At 50.5% G+C, this 20,594-nt stretch overlaps 1 protein-coding gene across 1 annotated transcript in view; it reads right to left on the reverse strand.

Annotated features, from left to right (window-relative positions):
• The window catches only part of FSIP2 (fibrous sheath interacting protein 2), a 100,322-nt gene extending 80,132 nt beyond the window's left edge, over nt 1–20,190 (reverse strand). The window contains exons 1-8 of the mRNA XM_043974641.1: nt 20,092–20,190; nt 13,669–13,794; nt 9,322–9,483; nt 5,958–6,047; nt 4,422–4,561; nt 3,935–4,076; nt 2,119–2,229; nt 175–330 (exon numbers count right to left, since the gene is read on the reverse strand). Coding sequence (XP_043830576.1) covers nt 175–330; nt 2,119–2,229; nt 3,935–4,076; nt 4,422–4,561; nt 5,958–6,047; nt 9,322–9,483; nt 13,669–13,794; nt 20,092–20,190 — 1,026 coding nt within the window. The remainder of the gene's footprint in view (nt 1–174; nt 331–2,118; nt 2,230–3,934; nt 4,077–4,421; nt 4,562–5,957; nt 6,048–9,321; nt 9,484–13,668; nt 13,795–20,091) is intronic.
• Nucleotides 20,191–20,594: the final 404 nt, after the last annotated feature.

Consider the following 20,594-nt stretch of genomic DNA (forward strand, 5'->3'; position numbering starts at 1 on the left):
TGACCTTGGGCAAGTCACTTAACCCCAATTGCCTCACTAAAAAAAAAAAATTAAAAAAAAAAAAAGAGACAATGAGCAAGAGAGACCTGTGAGCAAGAATGAGAGATCTGTTGAGTGAGAATGAGTCTGAGGCAGGAAGAGATCCAAAGGAATAAATGGATCAAGAGCTTGCACTTGACTACCTTGTCTTCTAATCTCGTCGCTTTCAAAGTATGTCCCGTCCGCTCCTTTATATTCCAATGTCGTTTTCTCCTTTTCTTCTCTTTTACAGCCATTCCCTTGCATTTTCCGCAGGTGATAGGCCATCTTTTTCTCAAGAAGTGCTTGTTTCTAAAATGTTTAAGAGAATACATTTTTAGGGTCAATTTTCCTATCTCCTGATGCAAAATACCTTTTACCAAAAGACTGTATTTATTCAATATGCTTTTGTTCCACAATTTCCTAAATTCCACCTAGGACAAGGCCGAGAGTAGTGTGCTGGCTATTTCCTCTTGTGCTTCAACATGGATAAGAATATCTGTAATAGCCCAGATGCATATTAACATATTGCACCATCCCTGGAGGCTGGGCCAGCAATGGGAAAATAGTTTGTTCTGGATAGGTGGGGGTGGAGGGAGGTGGTCCTGTTAGTGGTCTTGGTCAATCTAGACTAGTTCTAGGTATCATAGTAAATCAAGCCAGAAGTACCCTTGGGGGGGGTGGGCAGCTAGGTGGCACAGTGGATAAAGCACTGGCCTTGGATTCAGGAGGACCTGACTTGAAATGTAGCCTCAGACCCTTGACACTTAACTGGGTGTGTGACCCTGGGCAAGTCACTTAACCCTCATTGCCCTGCAAAAAAAAAAAGTGCCCTTAGGGATTACCTCCTCCAACCAATTTACATTTGAAAAATTGAGGTCTGAAGGTTGTACATTACTGGACCAAGGCCATCCAGGTCTTTGGAATCTGAGAGCTGGGATTTGAACCCAGGTCCTCTTATGCCAGAGCCATGCTGCCTTGTAGACCCAGGGTCCATTATGTAGAGCATCTATTGAAAGCCACGCTAAGACTAGGCCCCTGCAATCTAAGCAAAGCTCAGAGGCAGGGCAAACTTGTAGGATCCCACCAGAATGGAGCCAATGCTCTGGGGCTGCTCTAGTACACAGACTAGGGAAGAGGCTGGCTTCTGGAGTTGGCAAGGGTAAAAAGAGCATGTCAAGTTGTCTCTCCCTTTTCCTTCCTCCTCTGCTCTGGAGATGATTGAATTCAGGGGATCTCAACCTGCGTCTGTGAACTTTTGTTTTTCAAATGAGTTTTGATAACCGGATTTCAACAAAATCAGCTTCCCTTGTACCCCCACATATTTTCCTTTATGCATAGTCGTCACCGTCACTGGTTTTCCTTTCTTTGTATCCTTGGTTCTTAGCCCAGTGCTTGAAACATTACTAACCGATGCTTATTGAATAGCATCATATATGACTGGGAGGTCACATATTGCTTGGGGGTAACATAGTATAATGCAAAGAATCCTGGATTTGGACTTGGGAGTCCCAAGTTTGAATCTTGTCTCTGATGTTTAATAACCGATCATGTGAGCCGGTCACTTCCCTTCACTGAACCTCAGTTTTGTATCTTGTAAGCTGGGAATTGTAATGCTTTTACTAACCTCGCAGGGCTGCTAGGTATCAGGTACTTTGAAAACCTTCAAAGTACTCGAAACATGGGAATTATTATTTGGATGAGAATTTTTGTACACATTTGGAAAGAGTAGCTGAAATTCTAGCTTATTATAGTACCAAAGAAAACATTTGCGAGGAAAAAATTGAGAACATTTCTCTCCAAAATCTCTGGGCCTAAGAAAAGCAGCTGTGTTCTTTTCTCTCTAGACTTTTCCAATTTGGGTGATTGCAGACACAATTTGTTTACATATGGGAAAGTCAAAAGCAACCCTCTTGCAGTGGGGAGTGGGGCTGGCTGGGAGAGACAGACAGAGACACAGAGACAGAGAGCAAGCACTAGCACAGCTGTCCCCCTATGGTTGTAAGCTTTAGCGACGTCCTATCTTTGGGGGCCCACACGGACAAATAGCAGAGGCCTCCCTGCAGTGAGTCGCAGTTATAAGCAGCAATTCCTGTGTACCTTCCTATCGCTCTCCTCTCGACTTTTCCTTCGTTGTTCTTCAACTCGAGCTTCTCGTTTAACTTCTTCTCCAATTCTGGTCAGAAGTAACATCTCCTTTGTTTTCCATTCCTAGAGAGTGGAGTTTCTTTGATATAGAGTGGCCTTTTATTTTTCACTCCAACTGGCATTTTGCAATATGGTTTCCCCAACCCCCCTTCACAGACATTCACAGACCAGACTGTCTCCCATACTTCTGTCTCCTGGGGGCCTTCCAATGAATGGCCCAGCTGTGTGGCTACCTTTGGAGGGGTTAAAGGCCAAAGCAGCTCTCATCTCTGGCAGCTCAGGCCATCAGTAGACCCAAGTCAGGCTGAGCTGAGCAATCTACAAAGGTCTTTCTCCACCACACCCAGGAGGGCATCCGGTCATTGTTCTTTCATTAGCACAAAGCTTTGCACCTAGTAGGTGCTTCCTGAATGCCTTTTCATTTATTCTTTTAATATGTGTATTTTAGGAGAAGGAGGAAGAACACCATTTAAAAATGTGACATTGCTCTGCATCTTAGGGGAGTTGGAAAGGTAGAAATGACTGTTCTAATTTCAGAAAGCCCCTATGAGGTGTGTCTGTGGAGCACAGACTTGTGCTCTGCCTGTGTTCATTCTTGGACTCAAGTCTAGCTACAGGTGGTAATAAAAGTGTGTGTGTGGGGCGGACAGATGTAACAATCATGAAAGAACCCCAAAGGGGGGGCACAAAACTAAGAGTGTTGAAAATGGACTGTGTTAGGCACTAGGGCAAAGATGACATAGTCTCTGCTCTCAAAGAACCCCCCTACTGTCTAGAGGGGACATGTACCATGTACAAGGTAACTAGAATGCAAAGTTGAAGGGGATAGAAAGTGATCAGAAGGAAAAAAAAAACGGCAAACCGTCACTCATATCTGGTCCCTCTCCCAGCATCCCTTGCATGTGGCCCGTCTCTCTAGTTCCACGGTCATTGCCATGGGTACCTTCATTATCATTTGCTTGGATTAGCACAGTAGCCTAGCAGGTCTTGCCTCATCTCTCTCCGCCCCGCGTTCCCCCTTCCAAACCATCCTCCATATTCATATGCATTCATCTGGCTGTCATTCTGCTCAAAACCCTTCTGGGACTCCCTATGCACCTGCCAGGTGAAGTTCCAACTTTTCATCCCATCCATCAGGGCTCCTCCCTCTCCCCTCCCACTCTTGGCCATCATCTGGTAACACCCTTTCCTTGCCAGCCTCATCTCACTCCAAGCATAGTGTCATTTTCACCTTCCCATGAGCATGCCCCGTGTCCCCCTGCCTCTAGCCCAGCTCACATTGACCATTCTATATGGAATGCTTTTCCCTGACTGGTAAGCCTAAATCAAATGCTGTCCTCTCTGTGAAGCTATTAGTGACCTTTCCCCCTCAGCTCTCACACTTATCGTGTATCATTTTATATTGTAGTTATTTGTCTCATTCCCCTACTAGACTGTAAGCTCTATGAGGGAAGGGACAGATTTGATGGCACCACAGGGGAACAAGATGATCATAGGATGAAGGGACCTCAGATCCCATCTAGTCTCACTCTTTCATTTTACAGAGGAGCAAACTGAGGCCCAGGGTGGAGAAATGATTTGCCCAAGGTCACACAGGCAGTGAGGAGCAGAGGCAGGTTTTCTGACTCCACCGTGACCTGCTGCTTCCTTGCCTACGCTGCGTACTCCCTAGGACCTATCCTTGTGCTCTGTGTGAAGTGGGTACCTATGCAGTGTTTGTTGTTTCGAACCTAAAGCCTGTCCCCATTTCCAGTGTCTCTTCTCTCACCTCTTCAATCTTCCTCCGAAGACTGAGTTTTCTCCTCGTGTGCTCCCTCTGTCTTTTCTCTTCCTCATTCATCCGGATGAGGTGCAGTTCCTCAGCAGACCTTTCGAGCTTCTCCAGCTCTCTGCTGATCATATCTAAATATCTTTGGGCACAAATACAAATGAGGAAGGGAGGGTCAGCTGGGCATCTAACAGGGAAGAATTTCAGAGTCAACTATGCTAGCCCTAAACTATCTCATTGGTTTCTGGTCCTCAAATGAACAGAAATGTCCACATAACTCTTACACAGTCCTCTGTCTTGTCCTTTTTCTAGATTCTAACGTTTGTCTTTATTGGTTATTAAGTTCACAATAAATCTTTTTTTGAAAGAAATAAACACAGACCAGATTTCATGACTTTGTTAATACCTGACCAAAACCTCTTTGGCTTTTCTTGTTGATGGTGTCCCACAGCATTGATCTGAAACACAAATGAAGGAGGGGTCCTACCTGTGCCTTATTAAGCGCTCTTGGTCCTGAATAGACTGTGTGCCTTCTTGTAACAGCCATTCTCTGAACTGTGCTGCATCTCTACTGTCTGGGATTTGATTGTGTTCCTGGAGTTTGGTCACTTGCTTTTCAAGCATTTTCTGAAAGGAAATAGAACGAGGGGTTAAGAATTCCATGCATGACAGATATATGTACCATTTGTGACTGAGTCTACTTAAATTTGTGTTTGAGAGAGAAAACTGCATTCCATATATGGCTAAAAAGTCAATCATACTACATTTGGACTCAGCTGACCCAGAAGGACATACTGTCTCTCAAGACACCAAAGCCAAATAGCCCTTTAAATTGATTGAGTTCTAAAGGTGGCAAAGAAGAAGGGAAGGAAAAAAGATAAAAAAATTAGGACAGCAACTCTGAGGACTCTATGCCCTTCGTGACCAGCTTCCAAACTACGGGGCATCCCCTCTCATTTCCGTGCAACCTTATTGGTCCTAGAAGGGGGCAAGGCATATGTGTGTGTATATGTATGCACACGCACACACAACACACACAGCAACTAGTCCAGTCCGGTTTGGCTGGAAAATTAGAAAGAGAGGGCAGCGCTAGATCCCAGACGGCCTTCAGGAAGCTGACCTCTATGTGGGAGCAAGCACAAAACCTCTGAAGGGTTCTAGGCAGAGGAGTGACGTGGTCGGAGCTCAGCAGAGAAAGCCATCTTGAAGCAGTATGGAGATGGTTAAGAGAGGGGATGGAGTGAAGATGGGAAAACCTGTGGCATAGTCCACGTGGGTAGCAGCAGGCTGGCAGTGGGACTGGGAGAAGAGGCAGGTGTGAGAGGCCAACGAGGGAAAAGTCAAGAGTTACACTGAGTTTTTGAATCTCGAAGCCTGGGTAGTTAGACGCAGGTTGTGAGGGAAACTCGGAATTCCAACGCCACCTCCAAGGTGAAGAAGCACTTGGCATTTGTCTAAGGCGAGGCTTCTTGGCCTTTTTCTGGGACCCCTTTGGTAGTCGGGCTGGTGAAGCCTGTGGACTCCTTCTCAGAATTGTGCTTTTTCATCCACAAAGTAAAATATATAGGGATCCAAAGGAGTCTGAGCTTATTGAAATAGTTATCTACTGAACTGTATTGAAATCCAGGTACAGAACAGGGGGAGTTGGAGGGAGTGTGGGATATCTGGGAGGAAAGACAGAAAGGCACCTGGAGAGAAACTTCTGGGGCTCCTAAGAGAGGTCAGGGTTGGAGAGATGGGGGAGTGTGCTGCAAGGGGGTCACAGGTGAAGCCACGAGGGAGTGAGCATATGGAGAGAAAAGAGGCACACACAACCTTGGGGGAAACAATAATAATAACAGGAAGGGATTGGGAAGAAGAGCCAGAGGAGGGGGTTAATCGGTTAGGACCAGGAGAGTGAGATAATCACAGTAAACTTCAGCAACTATGAGTCGGATCGTTCAGATCTTTTTTCCCCCAAAACTCTCCTAAGCAGAATACCTTAAAGACCCAAGAGAAAATGAATTTAGATTTTTTTACTTACTTGTTCTCTTATATAGTTTCTTTCAAAGTCTAATTTGAGGCTTGTCAGATACTGTCGGTATTTATTAAATTCTCTTAAAGTGCATACAATCTAAAGAAGAAAGTATATAAATTCAAGGTTATTATCCCTATAAGAGACACTTTCCCCCAAATATTAAAATAAAATAACACGTTTGAAGGGCCAATGTTGAAGGCAACACTTTTAGACAGCTGGTGTCTCAACAAGCAACTCCTACCCTAGCAATTCCCGTCCCCACAGTAGATGAATGAATGTCCTTGGCTAATAAGGCAGATCCAGTGATAACAAGTGAACTTGAATGAATGTACTTATAAAAATGAAACCAAGTACCAATGAGAACCTCAAGTCAATGCAAATATACTCTACTAAGTTACATTCTGCCCTGGGAACCTTTGCCTTCTGGGTTTTAAAAAGGATCTAGAAACGATTCCTTTGAAGAGTGGTAATCCTACCTATAATCGTGAGAAAGGCCTGCAGGGCAGTTGGAAGGAGATAAACTATCCAAGGAATAACAGAGACTCTTCCTTTTGAGAGGCACCACAGAAGCCATCTAATCCAACTTTTACCTGAGAGTGGAGGGAAGTCAGCGAACTGGGAGGCCCTCTGTGCGCTTCAATCAGAAAAGGATGAAAGAGACCTGCGGCTAATTAGACCCAGTTAGATCACATCTTGCTTGTGATTGGATTCCTGCTTGAGAACCTCACCAGAAGGCGGCCCAGAGCAGTTTCTGTTTGTAACAGGGCTCACCAATCTCAGGTGCCCATCAAAGGCAGCTGGAGGAGATCGTGTCATCCTATTGGAAGCAAAGGCAGCACGAAAGCCCACCGTAAACAAAGCAAACATTGATCAATAGTTGAGCCTCTAACAGCAAAAGAGCGTGCCATGCTGGCAGTATGTAAACAGCTTGGCTCTGTCCTAGAACAGGAGAATGGAGTGAAGGAATAAAGCTTTACGCTCCAGGTTAGCGAAGAATGAAATCTTTTTTGAAAAGGGTCAAGGAGGAATTGAAGAAAAATACCCAGAAGAGGCAGTGGGGAATCCTAACCTGAGTGAAGAAGGGTGGTGGGAAAATGTGACCCAGAGAAGGAAATAAAGGAGGATCTTTGAATGTTTGGAGCTTAAGTGATTAAGGGTTTTCATCGAGGGGAGTGCTGGTTCCCTTGCAGGAGGAAGCCACTTCTTGTTTGTTTGTTTTTTTGTGGGGCAATGAGGGTTAAGTGACTTGCCCAGGGTCACACAGCTAGTAAGTGTCAAGTGTCTGAGGCCGGATTTGAACTCAGGTCTTCCTGAATCCAGGGCCGGTGCTTTATCCACTGCGCCACCCAGATGTCCTGGAAGCCACTTCTTGAATTCTAAGGCTTAATGAAGCTCCCCAGGGGCCACAAGGAGAGGAGCATCTAATAATGGTGAGGAGTGATGTTTTATGGTGCTTCCTGGCTTTCTGCTGAGAAGTACTGAGGTACTGAGCTGACAGGAATTCTGGGCACGGAACCTTGATGCAACGGTGATTCTCTGGAAAATCATCCAACCTAACAACTCCCTCTCACCCCTGGTGGGTCCTTGTGGACTGATGGAAGAGCCACTAGGAGGTGCCAGTGCTAAGCACTCTGAAAGACTAGCCAGGAGACTGAAGATCTTAGGGACCCAGCTGGCCTTTTCATCACTGCTACTGACTGGAAGTAGGGACTTCAGAAGAGAGAGGCAGATCTGGGGAGTGAACATCTCATAAGATGATGTCTGAGAACAGGTGTGGATTCCTGGGCCCCAACTTAAGATACACCTTACTCAGAAGGAACAAAATGGATAAAAGGGGTGGGCAGGGGGAGTTGTAATGCATAGGAAGAAGCTATATCCAGGTGAGGCAATCTTAGGAACAAACACAAGGAAGAAAGAATGACAGGGAACATTTGGTTGGGGCTCAATGGAGTCAGAAACAAGTGACGTGTTCTTGTAGAGTAAATAAAGGCCATCCGGATCAAAGTGGGGGGGGGTTAGAAGAGAAACCTCTGGAAACCTGACCCAGAAGCAGGATATTAGAGTGACTGGGGGGGGGGGAAGGGTGCTGCTAGATGCTCTGTTCAAAGCAGAATTGCTGATACATTTGGGACTTGTCCTAATGATCACTTAATTCTTCAGGAAGCATAGGGAGTTATAAGGAGGACTGACGTGCTCAACCAAGAAGGGGAACTACTGATTCTGATCAAGAAGGATGAATCCGTTGCTGAAGTCGAAACAACGGCAGCCTTTTGGTCGTCATTTAGTCTTTTCTCAGTCTTCGTGACTGTTGGAGTTTTCTAATAGTGACAAATGTACAGTTCTAAATTTAGATGAACCCAAACCTTGCCCCCTGACACTGACAAGAGGCATATGCACAAGAAGTACCAGCATTGTTAGGGGACCGAGGAGCAGGTAAGTGGAACAATTAAGGCAATGGAGATGTTTAGCCTGAAGAAGAGATAGTTTGGGTGGGGGTGGGGGGATGTGAAAGTTATCCTCAAGTGTTTGGTGGGCTGTCACGAGAGAGTCTGGACTTGTCATGTTTGGTCTCAAAGGGCAATGCAACACTAGTCTCAGTGGATGGAAGTTGCCAAGAAGCAGGTTTTGTTCCTGCTGCCCCCAAAGTGCTTTTCTAGGAGGTAGGCTCCCCTTCATTAGAGGTTTCCAAGCAGAGATTGGAAGACCTCTTGTTGGCTGTGTTGTAGAAGATTTGGGGTTACGTATGAGTTGGACAAGATGGTCTCTGTGTGACTTCGAGAGCCTCTGAATTTAGTTCGACAAAATATTGCCTAAAATTGAGTGTCCTCTAACCACCCATCAGGGTCATGAATCTTCTAGCCTCTGCCCGAGGACAACGAACTGCCTCACCAAGCGGCCCAGTCTGTCCACTCTAGAATGGCTCTAATTATTGAGAAGGGGCTTTTAAAATCTATCTTTGGCACTTCCATTCTAACTCCTTGATCTCAGTGAAGCACTCGGGGCCCAAGAAGAATGTCTCATTACTCTTTTTAGTAATAGCCCTTCAAATATTTGAAGATGGTGAGCTTTTCCCTTGGCGCCATCTCCCTCCATTATGTGTACTTTTTGCTATCTTTAATTGATTGAGATTACAGAAAGGCTAATTCCCAAAGAGAAAAGGTAATGTAAGAAACATGAAGTAATCTCGGTTAGAGGCAATAGGTCGGGATTTGTCTGGTTTCTCTTGACCCAAACATTGAGGAGTCATCTATGTAGTCACCCACTAGGGACTTACTACCCAACTGAATAAAAGATGAGTGAGCCCTGAGTGTCAAATGTCGACTGTGTCAATAAAACATTTACATGACTAAAAAAAAATGGCTGAACCCACTTTGTTATTGCTGGTGATGTAACCTCCCTTCTTTAGTCGCTTCAAGATATCTTTACGCTTGTAGTAGGCACTTAAATGAGGATCATGCAGGCTTTTGTATCTGGTTTCCAGTAGCCGACCATAAGGATCATTTAAGTTAAAACCGTAAGAGGGCTGAAAAAGCTGGAAACAGAGTTAAGAATGTTAGCAACATAAGATTAGCGAAATTACACTTTGAATTAACAGCATGACTGAAATGGCTTTATCATATGCACTGAGAATAAAGCTTGCAGTGGAAGACTTAAGAACTCTGATCGACGTAGTGACCAATTGTGAGGGATGGTAAAGCCTGCCTTCCACCTCCCAGAGAAGTGGTGGACTGCAGATGCAAAGAAAGGCATTCATTTCAGAAGTCACCACTGTGATTTGTCCTGCACGACTACTTACTTGTTACAAGGAAGGGATCTACTGGGGGGTGAGGGAGACACGATGACATTAAAAAGGAAAGAAATGGTTTGAGTAAGAACCCTGTGCTTTTTTCCCCTTCTGTCTTTCTCCACAATGCTCCTTTCTCCTGGTATAATCACCATCACCATACACTGAGCACAACAAGGGTAATGAGAGAAGGGAGAGACAAGGGAAGAGGGTGGATAGGTAAAGGTCTAAGCCAAGACTGTTCCCCTCTTCCTCCCCTGCCTCTGCCTTGTCACTGAAGGAAATGATGAAGGGAGACTGTTATTATGTTATTGTTCATTTCTAGATCATTAAGGTATAGAGTCCACCACGGCCATGAAAGTAGGAAAACAAGTGCCATTGTCGTGAATCAAAGATTTACTCTGGAGTCTCACCTAGAGCAGGAGCCTTCAGCCTGGCCTTCACATTTGCTGCCAGAAGATGGCTTTAAGACTTCACACTATTGCACAGTGGCCTTCCATGTGCTGGAGGGCACTTATAGAACTGATCTGACAGAAATTAAAGTATGCTCTCTCTGTCTCTGTCTCCCCTTCCCTATCTCCATCTCTTTGTCTCTCTCCTCTCTCACTCAATCTCTCTGTCCCTCTCTTTTTTTTTTTTTGTTTGTTTTGCGGGCAATGGGGCTTAAGTGACTTGCTCAGGGTCACACAGCTAGTAAGTGTCAAGTGTCTGAGGCTGGATTTGAACTCAGGTCCTCCTGACTCCAGGGCCGGTGTTTTATCTACTGTGCCACCTAGCTGCCCCACCCCCTTCTTTGGCTCTGTCTCTTTTTCTCTTCTCTCCTCTCACCTTCTGTCTCTCACTGCCTCTTCCTTTCTGTCTCCTTTCACCATATCTGTCTCTGTCTCCTCTTTTTTCCTTCTCTCTTTCCTCTTTCTCTGTCCCTCTCCTATCTCTCTCCATGTCTGTCTGTTTCCTCTCCTCTCTCACTCACTCTAACCTTCTGTTTCTCTCTCTCTCCTGTCTTTCTATCTCTCCTTTCTCTGTCTCTCTCCTTCTGTTTCTATCTTTCTCCTTCGCTGTATCACATTTTCTCTGTTTTTCCTTTTCCATTTTGGTCTCTCCTTCCCTCACTCTGTCTCTTTGTCTCTCTCCATCACTGTCTCTCTCTGTTTCTCTTCTCTTTCCTTTTCTGTCTCACTCCTGTCTCTCCTTCTCTTGTTCTTTGTTTCTTCTTCTCTTTATCCGTGTCTCTCTCCTCCTCTCTCTCTCCTTCTAGGTCTCTTTCTATCTCCTTTTGTCTCTTTCTTCCCTTTTCTATGTCCCCCTTGTCTTTCTCTTTTTCCCTATCTCTTTCCTTCTCTCTCTCTCTCTCTCTCTCTCTCTCTCTCTCTCTCTCTCTCTCTCTCTCTCCCCCCCCCCCTCTCTCTCTTCTGTTTTGGTCTCCTTCCCTCTCTCTGTCTCTCCTATCTCTCTCCATTACTCTTTTTCCCCATCTCTTTCCTTTTCTGTCTCTCTCCTCTGTATCCTCTTGTCCTGTTTCTTTTTCTCTATCTCTGTCTATTTCTCTCCTTCTCTCTCTCTCCCTCTTGGCCTCTTTTTCTTATTATCTCTGTGACACTGTGGAACAAATGCTGGGTTTGATGTCAGAGGAACAGAATTTCAGTCCTCCTCTAGCTAGGTGAACTTGTACAAATCATTGACCTTTCTACTTTCCTCATTTATATCATGAGGGGGACTAAATGACCTTGGAGGTCTCTTTTGGCTCTGAATCTGTGATGCTGTGAGAATGTTTCAAACAAAATTAAAGGGAATAAACCAATGTAAGGTATTTACTTGCTGAACACATATTCACCCAAACAGTGAAGTCTAGTGGGCTCACTCTCCAGTGAACCAGATTCCTGTTGCTCAGTCCATGAGTAACTGAATACACTTTGTTATAACCAATGGGTGAAGCCCAAGAGGACGTCTCTCCAGAGCCTAAGTGTGAAAGACCGTGTCAACATTTCTGAGAGGATTAGGCTAAGTTAGCAGACACAACACATGAGGGGAGGGGTGTGACATGATAAAAATGGTCATGGGGATTAAGGGGATTTTAGAAAGAACATTTTTAGGGAATTTAGTTTGTGGGACATAGCTTCACTGGCAATTTTGCATGGATTTGGTTTGTTTCTTGGTGATGGAGAGGCAGTGAGGTGTATGTAGTAGCTAGCATGCAGGACTGGGAGTTGGGAGGAGATGGGTGTGAATCCTACCTCTGACATTTATTAGCTGTGTGAGGATCTGTCTCAGAGGAGAACCTGGCTTTCCGTGCTGTCTCCCACCTCTGTGACATAAGACAAATCACTCAAGCACTATGGGCGTCTGTTTCCCCATTGGCATTTGTAGAGCCTACCTCACTGGGGTCATTATTTAGTCCAATCCCTTCCTTTTTCAGATGAGCGAACTGAGGTTCTGAGAAGTTAAATGATTTGCCTGAAGTCACAGAAGAAAGTCAGGACTGATGGCTAGTCCTTCTGTGATAAGTAATAACACAAAGAACCCGATGAACATTCTCTTGCTTGATCCTTGTACCAGTCCTGTGAAGTGGATGCTGGGGGGGGGCAGTGTCATTTCATTCTTAGAATACACACACACACACACACACACAGTCCCCCCCCCCACTTGCAGCTGAGTAAACAGGCAAACTTAGAAGTTAGAGAGCTGGGAAGGACTACTCTGGACTGAGTAGTTCCGTTGACAGAGAGGCTGGTGGCCTAGAAACCATCAGAACATTGAGGCTGAGTTCTGGTTGAGTCAGTTACCCTGAGTTCTGGACACTGATCTGTTGCCTTGAATTCTGGGTGCTGGTCAGTTACCCTGAGTTCTGGGCATAGGTCAGTTACCCTGAGTTCTGGGCGCTGGTCAGTTACCCTGAATTATGGGCTGATCAGTTACCCTGAATTATGGGCTGATCAGTTACCCTGAGTTCTGGGCGCTGGTCAGTTACCCTGAGTTCTGGGCATGGGTCAGTTACCCTGAGTTCTGGGCATGGGTCAGTTACCCTGAGTTCTGGGCGCTGATCTGTTACCCTGAGTTCTGGGCGTTGGTCAGTTACCCTGAGTTCTGGGCGCTGGTCAGTTACCCTGAGTTCTGGGTGCTGGTCAGTTACCCTGAGTTCTGGGCGCTGGTCAGTTACCCCGAGTTCTGGGCACTGATCTGTTACCCTGAGTTCTGGGCGCTGGTCAATTACCCTGAGTTCTGGGTACTGCTTAGTTAACCTCATAGGAAGGATACGGGCCCTGAGCATTAGGTGAGGTAGGAGAGCTCTGGCTCAATCATGTGAACACAACTTTTGGATTGAGAGGCTTTTTTGACTGGGATGGGGGAAGATAAGGTCTGGTCTTGGGAGGCCCATTTAGTGTCTGTCAGCTTTATCTCATTTGAGTTTCACAACAACCCTGAGAAGGATATACTATCCCTATCCCTATTTCACAGATAAGGAAAGTGAGGTTCAGAGAGTAACTTGGCCAGGGTTATGAAGCTAGTCATTATCTGACTCGAATTCTGCTCTTTCTTACCTGGAAGAAGAATTTTTTAAAAAAATACCTAAATTAAGTAATCAGGTCTGAAGAAATAAAGCATTAATTCTGTCTGATTCTTTGAATTACATGAGTTTACATGACTGGAAGTAGCGCTTAAGTAGTTTTTGCTAAAATGCCAAAGAAACCACAGAGGGCTGAGAACCTGCAATTCCCACCCAATGGGTCTTCTTAGACTTCATTACATGATATTCCCTGCCCCCTCCCCCCAACTGCTATATATGGATTTGCTTTTTTTTTTGCTAGTGTTGGGTGACACCACCAGTAAGTAACCAGGGATCCCATGACTGGCATATATCATCTCTGGATTGAATAGCAAAGGAAAGCAGTTAGAAAAGTGCCTGTTTACTATTATTAATCAAAATGATTTTACCTTTTCACTTAAATTTGTGGTGTAGAATAAAGTATTGCTTCCTGGGATCAAAGGCAACTTGACGCCAAGAGGTAGATCCAGTAGTTGAGCAGCCCCCACTTCTGGAAAGTGCATTCTGTGGGGGCCCTGTCAGAATAGAATGAAGTACATGGGCTTTAGTCTAAGTGGAGCGTTTGCAGAAGAAATGAAACTCCTGGAGCTTCCGTGGGCTCCCAGCTCTGAGTGGGTCGGGCACCGATACGTGGGCATACATCCAATTGAGGCTTAGGAAGGGAGCAAAGAGGGCATTAAGTACAACGTCCATTCAATGTGGGCATCCCTTTTACAGCACCAGTCTTGGGGGGGAGCAGGACGGGAAGAGGGCAGCCTGTGCTTGGTAGAGCACGGTCAGGCCACCCTCCCCCCAGGAGCAGCAATGCCTCCTTATAGGATCTTTAACAGGGGTAATGATCTGGCCTCCATTTACTCCCTGGACCCGAGAGGGCAACTAATGTAACCTGCCACCTGGTGAGGGCCTTCCCTGCACAGCCCCCTTCCCTCCCACATTTACCTGGGCATCCCCAGCACAAGAGGCTCACTCCTTATGGGAGGCAGCCCATCTGGAATCCTGCTCATCACAGATTTTCAAAGGAGCTGGCTGGGACAAGGGGTGCAGGCCTCTTAAGCCAAGGCCCTGGTAGCGGCTCATGAGATGAGCAGGGTGTCCTAGCCTGGGACTGGAGCTCCGTCTTCTATCTCTGCTATGTTTATCACAGGCCTCTGCAGTCAGACAATACTCGAATGTTGCCAAATAAGTAGAAACGTGGTCGTTTTAACTTAATTATCTTAGTAGGAGATTGGGACGGGAGGTGTCATCTTCTCTGGTCTGCTTCTCTAGATTCAGGTCGGGGATGATTATTGCCCAGGTGAAATCACTAATTGAATATGGTCTTGTTTAGTCTTGTCTGACTCTTCCATTTCCTCTAGTGGATTAAAACAAATAGATTAAATGAGTTGCCCAGGGTCACTAGTAAGGATTTGAGGCCTGATTTGAACTCAGCACTCTATCCCCTGAGTCACCTAGCTGCTTCCTACTGAATATGCCACCATTGCTCTATAAAGGGAAGGGGCCCATACGGAGAATTATAATCTAAGACTGAAATACTGAGGTTTTGCTCTTGCTTTTTCTTTGGTGCTTCCCTCCTCTCTGGGCTAAACGCCCCTAGCTCCTTGGACCCAGCCTTGTGTGGCAGGGTTTCCAGCCTGGTTTAAACTCTACCCCCAGAGAGGGGGTATTCTCTACCAGGTTCCTGGAAACCTTCAGTCATGTGGGACCCAGCTCTGGTTGTATTACTGCACTCCCCTTCCTCAGTTGGAGGGCCAGATGATGGAAATGGAAAGGATGGCACAGATCATCATCTACACCCCTCCTTTTATAGCTGAAGAGCCAATCTGGGGCCGTGGGGAGAGGCTGATTGAGGGCAGCAGCCCTAGGACCCGGGGTACAAGACCTCAAGTCCTTAACTAGGAGAGCTGTCTCAGAGCGGGCTGTTTGGGGAAGTCCTCGGGCAGAGGTACAATGACAACCTGCACTGCTTTGGAGGGATTCTTGCTCACTTAAGGACTGGGCTACATGTTCCTTGGGGTCCCTTTCAGTTCTGAGATACTAAGGCTCAGAACGGGGAAGTGACTTGGGATCACAGGAGGATTTCGGGTACCTCAGAGGGAGGAATGGAGGCCTAGGGTGGATACATGATTTGCCCCAGATCACAAGGGCCTCAGCTGAGTGGATTGGTACCTTGGCCCTCTCACTACAGAGATCAATACACCACAGTCCCAGAGAGGTTAAAAGGGCCATCGGAGGCCAATCCCCCTATCTTACAGGCAAAGAAGCTGGGGCCCATGCAGGGGAAATGACCTGCCCGTGATTATACAACTACTAAATAAGATTTGAACTCAGGTCCTCTGACTCCAGCTCCAAGGCTCTATGGATGCTGCAGTACCCCCAGGGTCCTGGATGATCTTCACCTTCCCCCAGTCTCCTCACCTCTTCCCTGTCAGGCCCTCCCCCTCCCCCACTTTAGCCCTGCCCCATCTTTTTACTGGCCCACTCCCAGGGCTGTGGGTGGGGCCCCAGGCATTGCAGAGTGGGGTTAGAGGGGGGCTGAGGCACTGGGGATAGCGATCTCCAGGTTTGGACTGAGCCCTTGGAGCAGGGACTCTCAGGATTTGGGTCAGGGCTCTCAGAGTTTGGAAGCCCTACCTTTGGGGGATTGGGGCAAAGCATTCAAGGTTTGGGGACCCCTCCCTCAAAGCTTGGGACATGGTCCTGGGGCTAGAGGCAGGGCCTTAGAAGTTTGGGGTGGGGCCTTGGGGTTTGGGACTGGGCCAGAGGCAGGGCCCTCAGGGTTTGGCGGACCCCTATGGACTTTAGGGAAGAGTCTTACGGTTGGAGCAGAGCTCTAGGGCTTTTGAGCATTGCCTTTGGGGTTTGGGAGCCCCCATAATTTGGGGGGTAAGGCCCTTGAGATTTGGGGGCCTGAGGGTCCTGGAGCTGGGGCCCTCAAAGTTTAGGGGATGAGTTTTGGGACAGACCCTCAGGTTGGGGTGTGGGTTTGGGGTCAGCCCCTGTGGGTTTGGGGTCAGCCCCTCCGGTTGGAGGGAACGGGTTTGGAGGCAGACCCATGGGTTTTGGAGTGGCCCCTCTGGTTGGGGTGGGGTGTAGGCTTGGGGGTGGACCCTATGGGTTTGGGTGCAGACCCTCTGCTTGGGGTGTGGGTTTGGGGGCAGCCCCTTGGGGGGTGTGGGTGTGGGGACAGCCCCCTGGGTTGGGGCATGGGTTTGGGGGCAGCCCCTTAGGTTGAGGGGGGCTTGGGTTTGGGGGTGGACCCTGTGGGTTTGGGGGTAGACCTTTGGGTGGGGGGGTGGGGATTTGGGGGTGACCACTCGGGTTGGGATGTGGGTTTAGGGGCAGACCCTTGGGTTGGGGCAGTGTAGGTTTGGGGGAGACCCCCCAGGTTGGAGGTGTGGGTTTTGGGGCTGACCCTTGGGTGGGGGGATAGGGGTTTTGAGTTGGTCCCAACCCAGGGGCCATGCCCCAACCTGAGGGGCCGTCCGAAAACCCACAGGGTCTGCCCCCAAACCCACACCCCAACCCAGGGGGCTGCCCCCAAACCCACACTGTCCCAACCCAAGGATCTATCCCCAAATGTACACCCCAACCCAAGGGGCTGCCCCCAAACTCACACCCCAACGCGGGGGGCCACCTTGGGTATGGGGGTATAGATTTGGGGGAGGCCCCCCAGTTTGGGGCATGGGTTTGGGGGCAGCCCCCGGGGGTGGGGTATAGGTTTGGGGGCATACCCTTGGATTGGGGGGTATGGTTTGGGGTGAGTTTGGGGCAGCCCCTCGGGTTGGGATGTGGGTATGGGGGCAGACCCTGTGGGTTTTCTTTTGGGCAGCTCCTCAGGTTGGGGTGTAGGTTTGGGGGAAGTCCCCCCCCAGGTTGGGGTGTGGGTTATGGGGCAGCCCTCCCGGTTTGGGGGCAGCCCCTCAGGTTGAGGGGGGCATGGGTTTTGGGGCATACCCTTGGGTATGGGGGTATAGGTTTGGGGGAGTCCCCTCAGGTTGAGGCATGGGTTTGGGGGCAGCTCCCTGGGTTGGGATGTAGGTTTGGGGGCAGACCCTTGGAATGGGGGGTATGGTTTGGGGGTGGCCCTCTGGGTTGGGGTGTGAGTTTGGGGGCAGCCCCTCGGGTTGGGGGGGTGGGTTTGGAGCATGAGTTTTAGAGCAGCCCCTCAGGTTAAGGGGGGCATGGGTTTTGGTATAGACCCTTGGGTATGGAAGTGTAGGTTTGGGGGTAGACCCCTTGGGTTTGGGGGCAGCCCCCCAGTTTGGGGCATGGGTTTGGGAGCGGCCCCCCAGTTTGCGGTGTAGATTTGGGGGTGGACTCTTGAGTTGGGGGGTATGGTTTGGGAGCAGCCCCCTGGGTTGGGGTGTGAGTTTGGGGGAAGCCTCTCAGGTTTGGGGATGGACCCTTGGGATGGGGGGCACGGGTTTGGGGCAGACCCCTTGGGTTTGTGGGCAGCCCCTTGGGTTGGGGTGTGCGTTTGGGAGTGGACCCTTGGGGTTTGGGGGCGGCCCTCTGGGTTGGGGTGTGAGTTTGTGGGCAGCTCCTCGGGTTGGGGGGTGGGTATGGGGGAAGTCCCTCCGTTGGGGCATGAGTTTTAGAGTGGCCCCTCAGGTTAAGGGGGACATGGGTTTTGGGGTAGACCCTTGGATATGGGAGTGTAGGTTTGGGGGAGGCCCCTCAGGTTGGGGTGTGGGTTTGGGGGTAGACCCCTTGGGTTCGGGGGCAGCCCCCCGCGTTGGAGTGTGGGTTTGGGGGCAGACCCTTGGGTATGGGGGTGTAGGTTTGGGGGGCCCCTCAGGTTGGGGTGTGGGTTTGGGGACAGGCCCTTGGGTTGGGGGCATGGGTTTGGGGCAGACCACTTGGGTTTTGGGGTAGCTCCCCGGGTTGGAGTGTGGGTTTGGGGGCACTCCCCCATTGGGGGGTGTGGGTTTGGGGGTAGCTTCCCAGGCTGAGGTATGGGTTTGAAAGTGGCCCCTCAGGTTGGGATGTCAGTTTGGGGGGCGGACCCTCAGATTGGATTGTAGGTTTGGGGGCAGACCCTGTGGGTTTTGGGGCAGACCCTTGGGTTGGGGGTGTGTGGGTTTGGGGGTGGCCCCTAGGGTTGGGGTGTGGGTTTGGGGGCAGCACTACAGGTTGAGGTGTGGGTTTGGGGGGCAGACCCTCAGGTTGGGGGGTGGGTTTAGGGGAGGCCCCCCTAGATTGGGGGGTGGGTTTGGGGGCAGACCCTCGGGTTAGAGGGGTAGGTTTGGGGGCAGCCCCCAGGTTTGGGTGTGGGTTTGGGGGGCAGACCCTCAGGTTGGGGTGGTGGGTATGGGGTAGCTCCTTGGGCTGGGTGTGGGTTTGGGGGCAGCCCCCCGGGTTGTGGGCAGCCTCCTCTTTGGTGGTGGGGTGGGTTTGGGGGCAGCTTTTCGGGTTGGGGTATGGGTTTGTGGAGGGACCCTTGGGCTGGGGCTGTGGGTTTGTGGGCGGACTCTTAGGTTGGGGGGGCATGGGTTTGGGGGCGAACCCTTAGGTTGGGGGTGGCCCCCTGGTTGGGGGGGTATGCGTTTGGGGAGAGGCCCCATGGGTTTTGGGGTAGACCCTTGGGTTGGAGGGGCCCTGGGTTTGCGGGCAGATGCATGGGTTGAGGTGTGGTTTGGGGGGCGGACCCTTGGGTTGGGGTATGGTTTGGGGGCAGCCCCCTGGGTTGGCATGTGGGTTTGGGGGTGGCCCCTCAGGTTGGAGGGTGGGTTCGGGGGCGGCCCCTCGGGTTGGGGTGTGGGTTTGGGGGTAGCACCCCAGGTTGAGGTGTGGGTTTGGGGGGCAGATCTGGGGGTTGGGAGGGTGGGTTTGGGGGTAGCCCCTTGGGCTGGAGGATTGTGGGTTTGGGGGTGGATGCTTTGGTTGGGGGGGGTTTGTGGGCAGACTCTCAGGATGGGGGTGGCCCCCCAGGTTGGGATGTGGGTTTGGGGGTAGCCCCCTGGTTGGGGGAGGCGTGCGTTTGGGGATGGACCCCATGGGTTTTGGGGCAGACCCTTGGGTTGGGTGGGGTGTGGGTTTAGGGGCAGACCCTTGTGTTGGGGCGGGTGTGGGTTGGGGGCGGCCCCTCGGGTTGGGGTGTGGGTTTTGGGGCAGCACCCCAGATTGAGGTGTGGGTTCGGGGGCAGACCCGCGGGTGGGGGGGTTGGGGGGAAGCCCCCTGGGTTGGAATGTGGGTTTGGGGGTGGCTCCTCGGGTTGGGGTATGGGTTTGAGGGCGGACCCTTGGGCTGAGGGGGGGGTGTGGGTTTGGGGGCAGCCCCCTAGGTTGGGGGGTAGGTTCAGGGCCGCCCCTTGGGTGAGGGTGTGGGTTTGGGGGCAGCACCCCAGGTTGAGGTATGGGTTTGGGGGGCAGATCCTTGGGTTGGGGCGGGTGTGGGTTGGGGGCGGCCCCTCGGAATCTGGGGTGGGTTCGGGGGTGGCCCCTCGGGTTGGGCTGTGGGGGGTATGGGTTTGGGGGCAGCCCCTTGGGTGCGGGAGGGGTGTGGGTTTGGGGGCAGATCCTTGGGTTGGGGCAGGTGTGGGTTGGGGGCGGCCCCTTGGGTTGGCATGTGTGTTCGGGGGCGGCCCCTCGGGTTGGGGTGTGGGTTTGAGGGCGGACCCTTGGGCTGGGGGGGTGTGGGTTTGGGGGCAAACCCTTGGGGGTGGGGGTGGGTTTGGGGGCGGCCCCTTGGGTGCGGGAGGAGTGTGGGTTTGGGGGCAGACCCTTGTGTTGGGGCAGGTGTGGGTTGGGGGCGGCCCCTCGGGTTGGGGGCGGCCCCTCGTGTGTGGGCGTGGTTTTGGGGGGCGGCTCACCTCGCCGCACTGCTCACTGTCTGCCACCAGGTGGCTGGCAGCAGTCTTGGTGGCGGCTGCATCAGCAGCCTTGGAGCAGGCGCTCAGGTAGAACTCCATGGCTCCCTAGGGCGGGATGTGGGCGGGCGGGATGTCTCCGCCTCTGTCTCCGCCTCTGTCTCCGTCTCCACCTCCGCCTCCACCTCCGCCTCCGTCGCCGCCTTTTCCGCCTCTCCCTGGACCTCTTCTCCTGCCTCCTCGGTCCCTCCTGCCTCCCTGGCGCCCGGGTTCACTCTGTCTTCCCGCCACTCTCTCCCGACCCTCCACCCCTCCCGACCCCAGCCACAGACTTCGAAGCCCACTCGTTGCCTGGACAGCAGTTCTTCCGCCTCTCTAGCGTGCACGCGTTGCCTAGCAACGGGCACACGCTCCTTCCTTCACGTTCAATGGAGAGCTTCTACGTGCTGGAGGGGGCGGGGCGCGCGCGTGCGCATGCGTACGTGTGTGTATGGGGAAGAGTTGGA

The sequence above is a fragment of the Dromiciops gliroides genome, chromosome X (genome assembly GCF_019393635.1).
Source record: "Dromiciops gliroides isolate mDroGli1 chromosome X, mDroGli1.pri, whole genome shotgun sequence".
Taxonomy (NCBI): domain Eukaryota; kingdom Metazoa; phylum Chordata; class Mammalia; order Microbiotheria; family Microbiotheriidae; genus Dromiciops; species Dromiciops gliroides.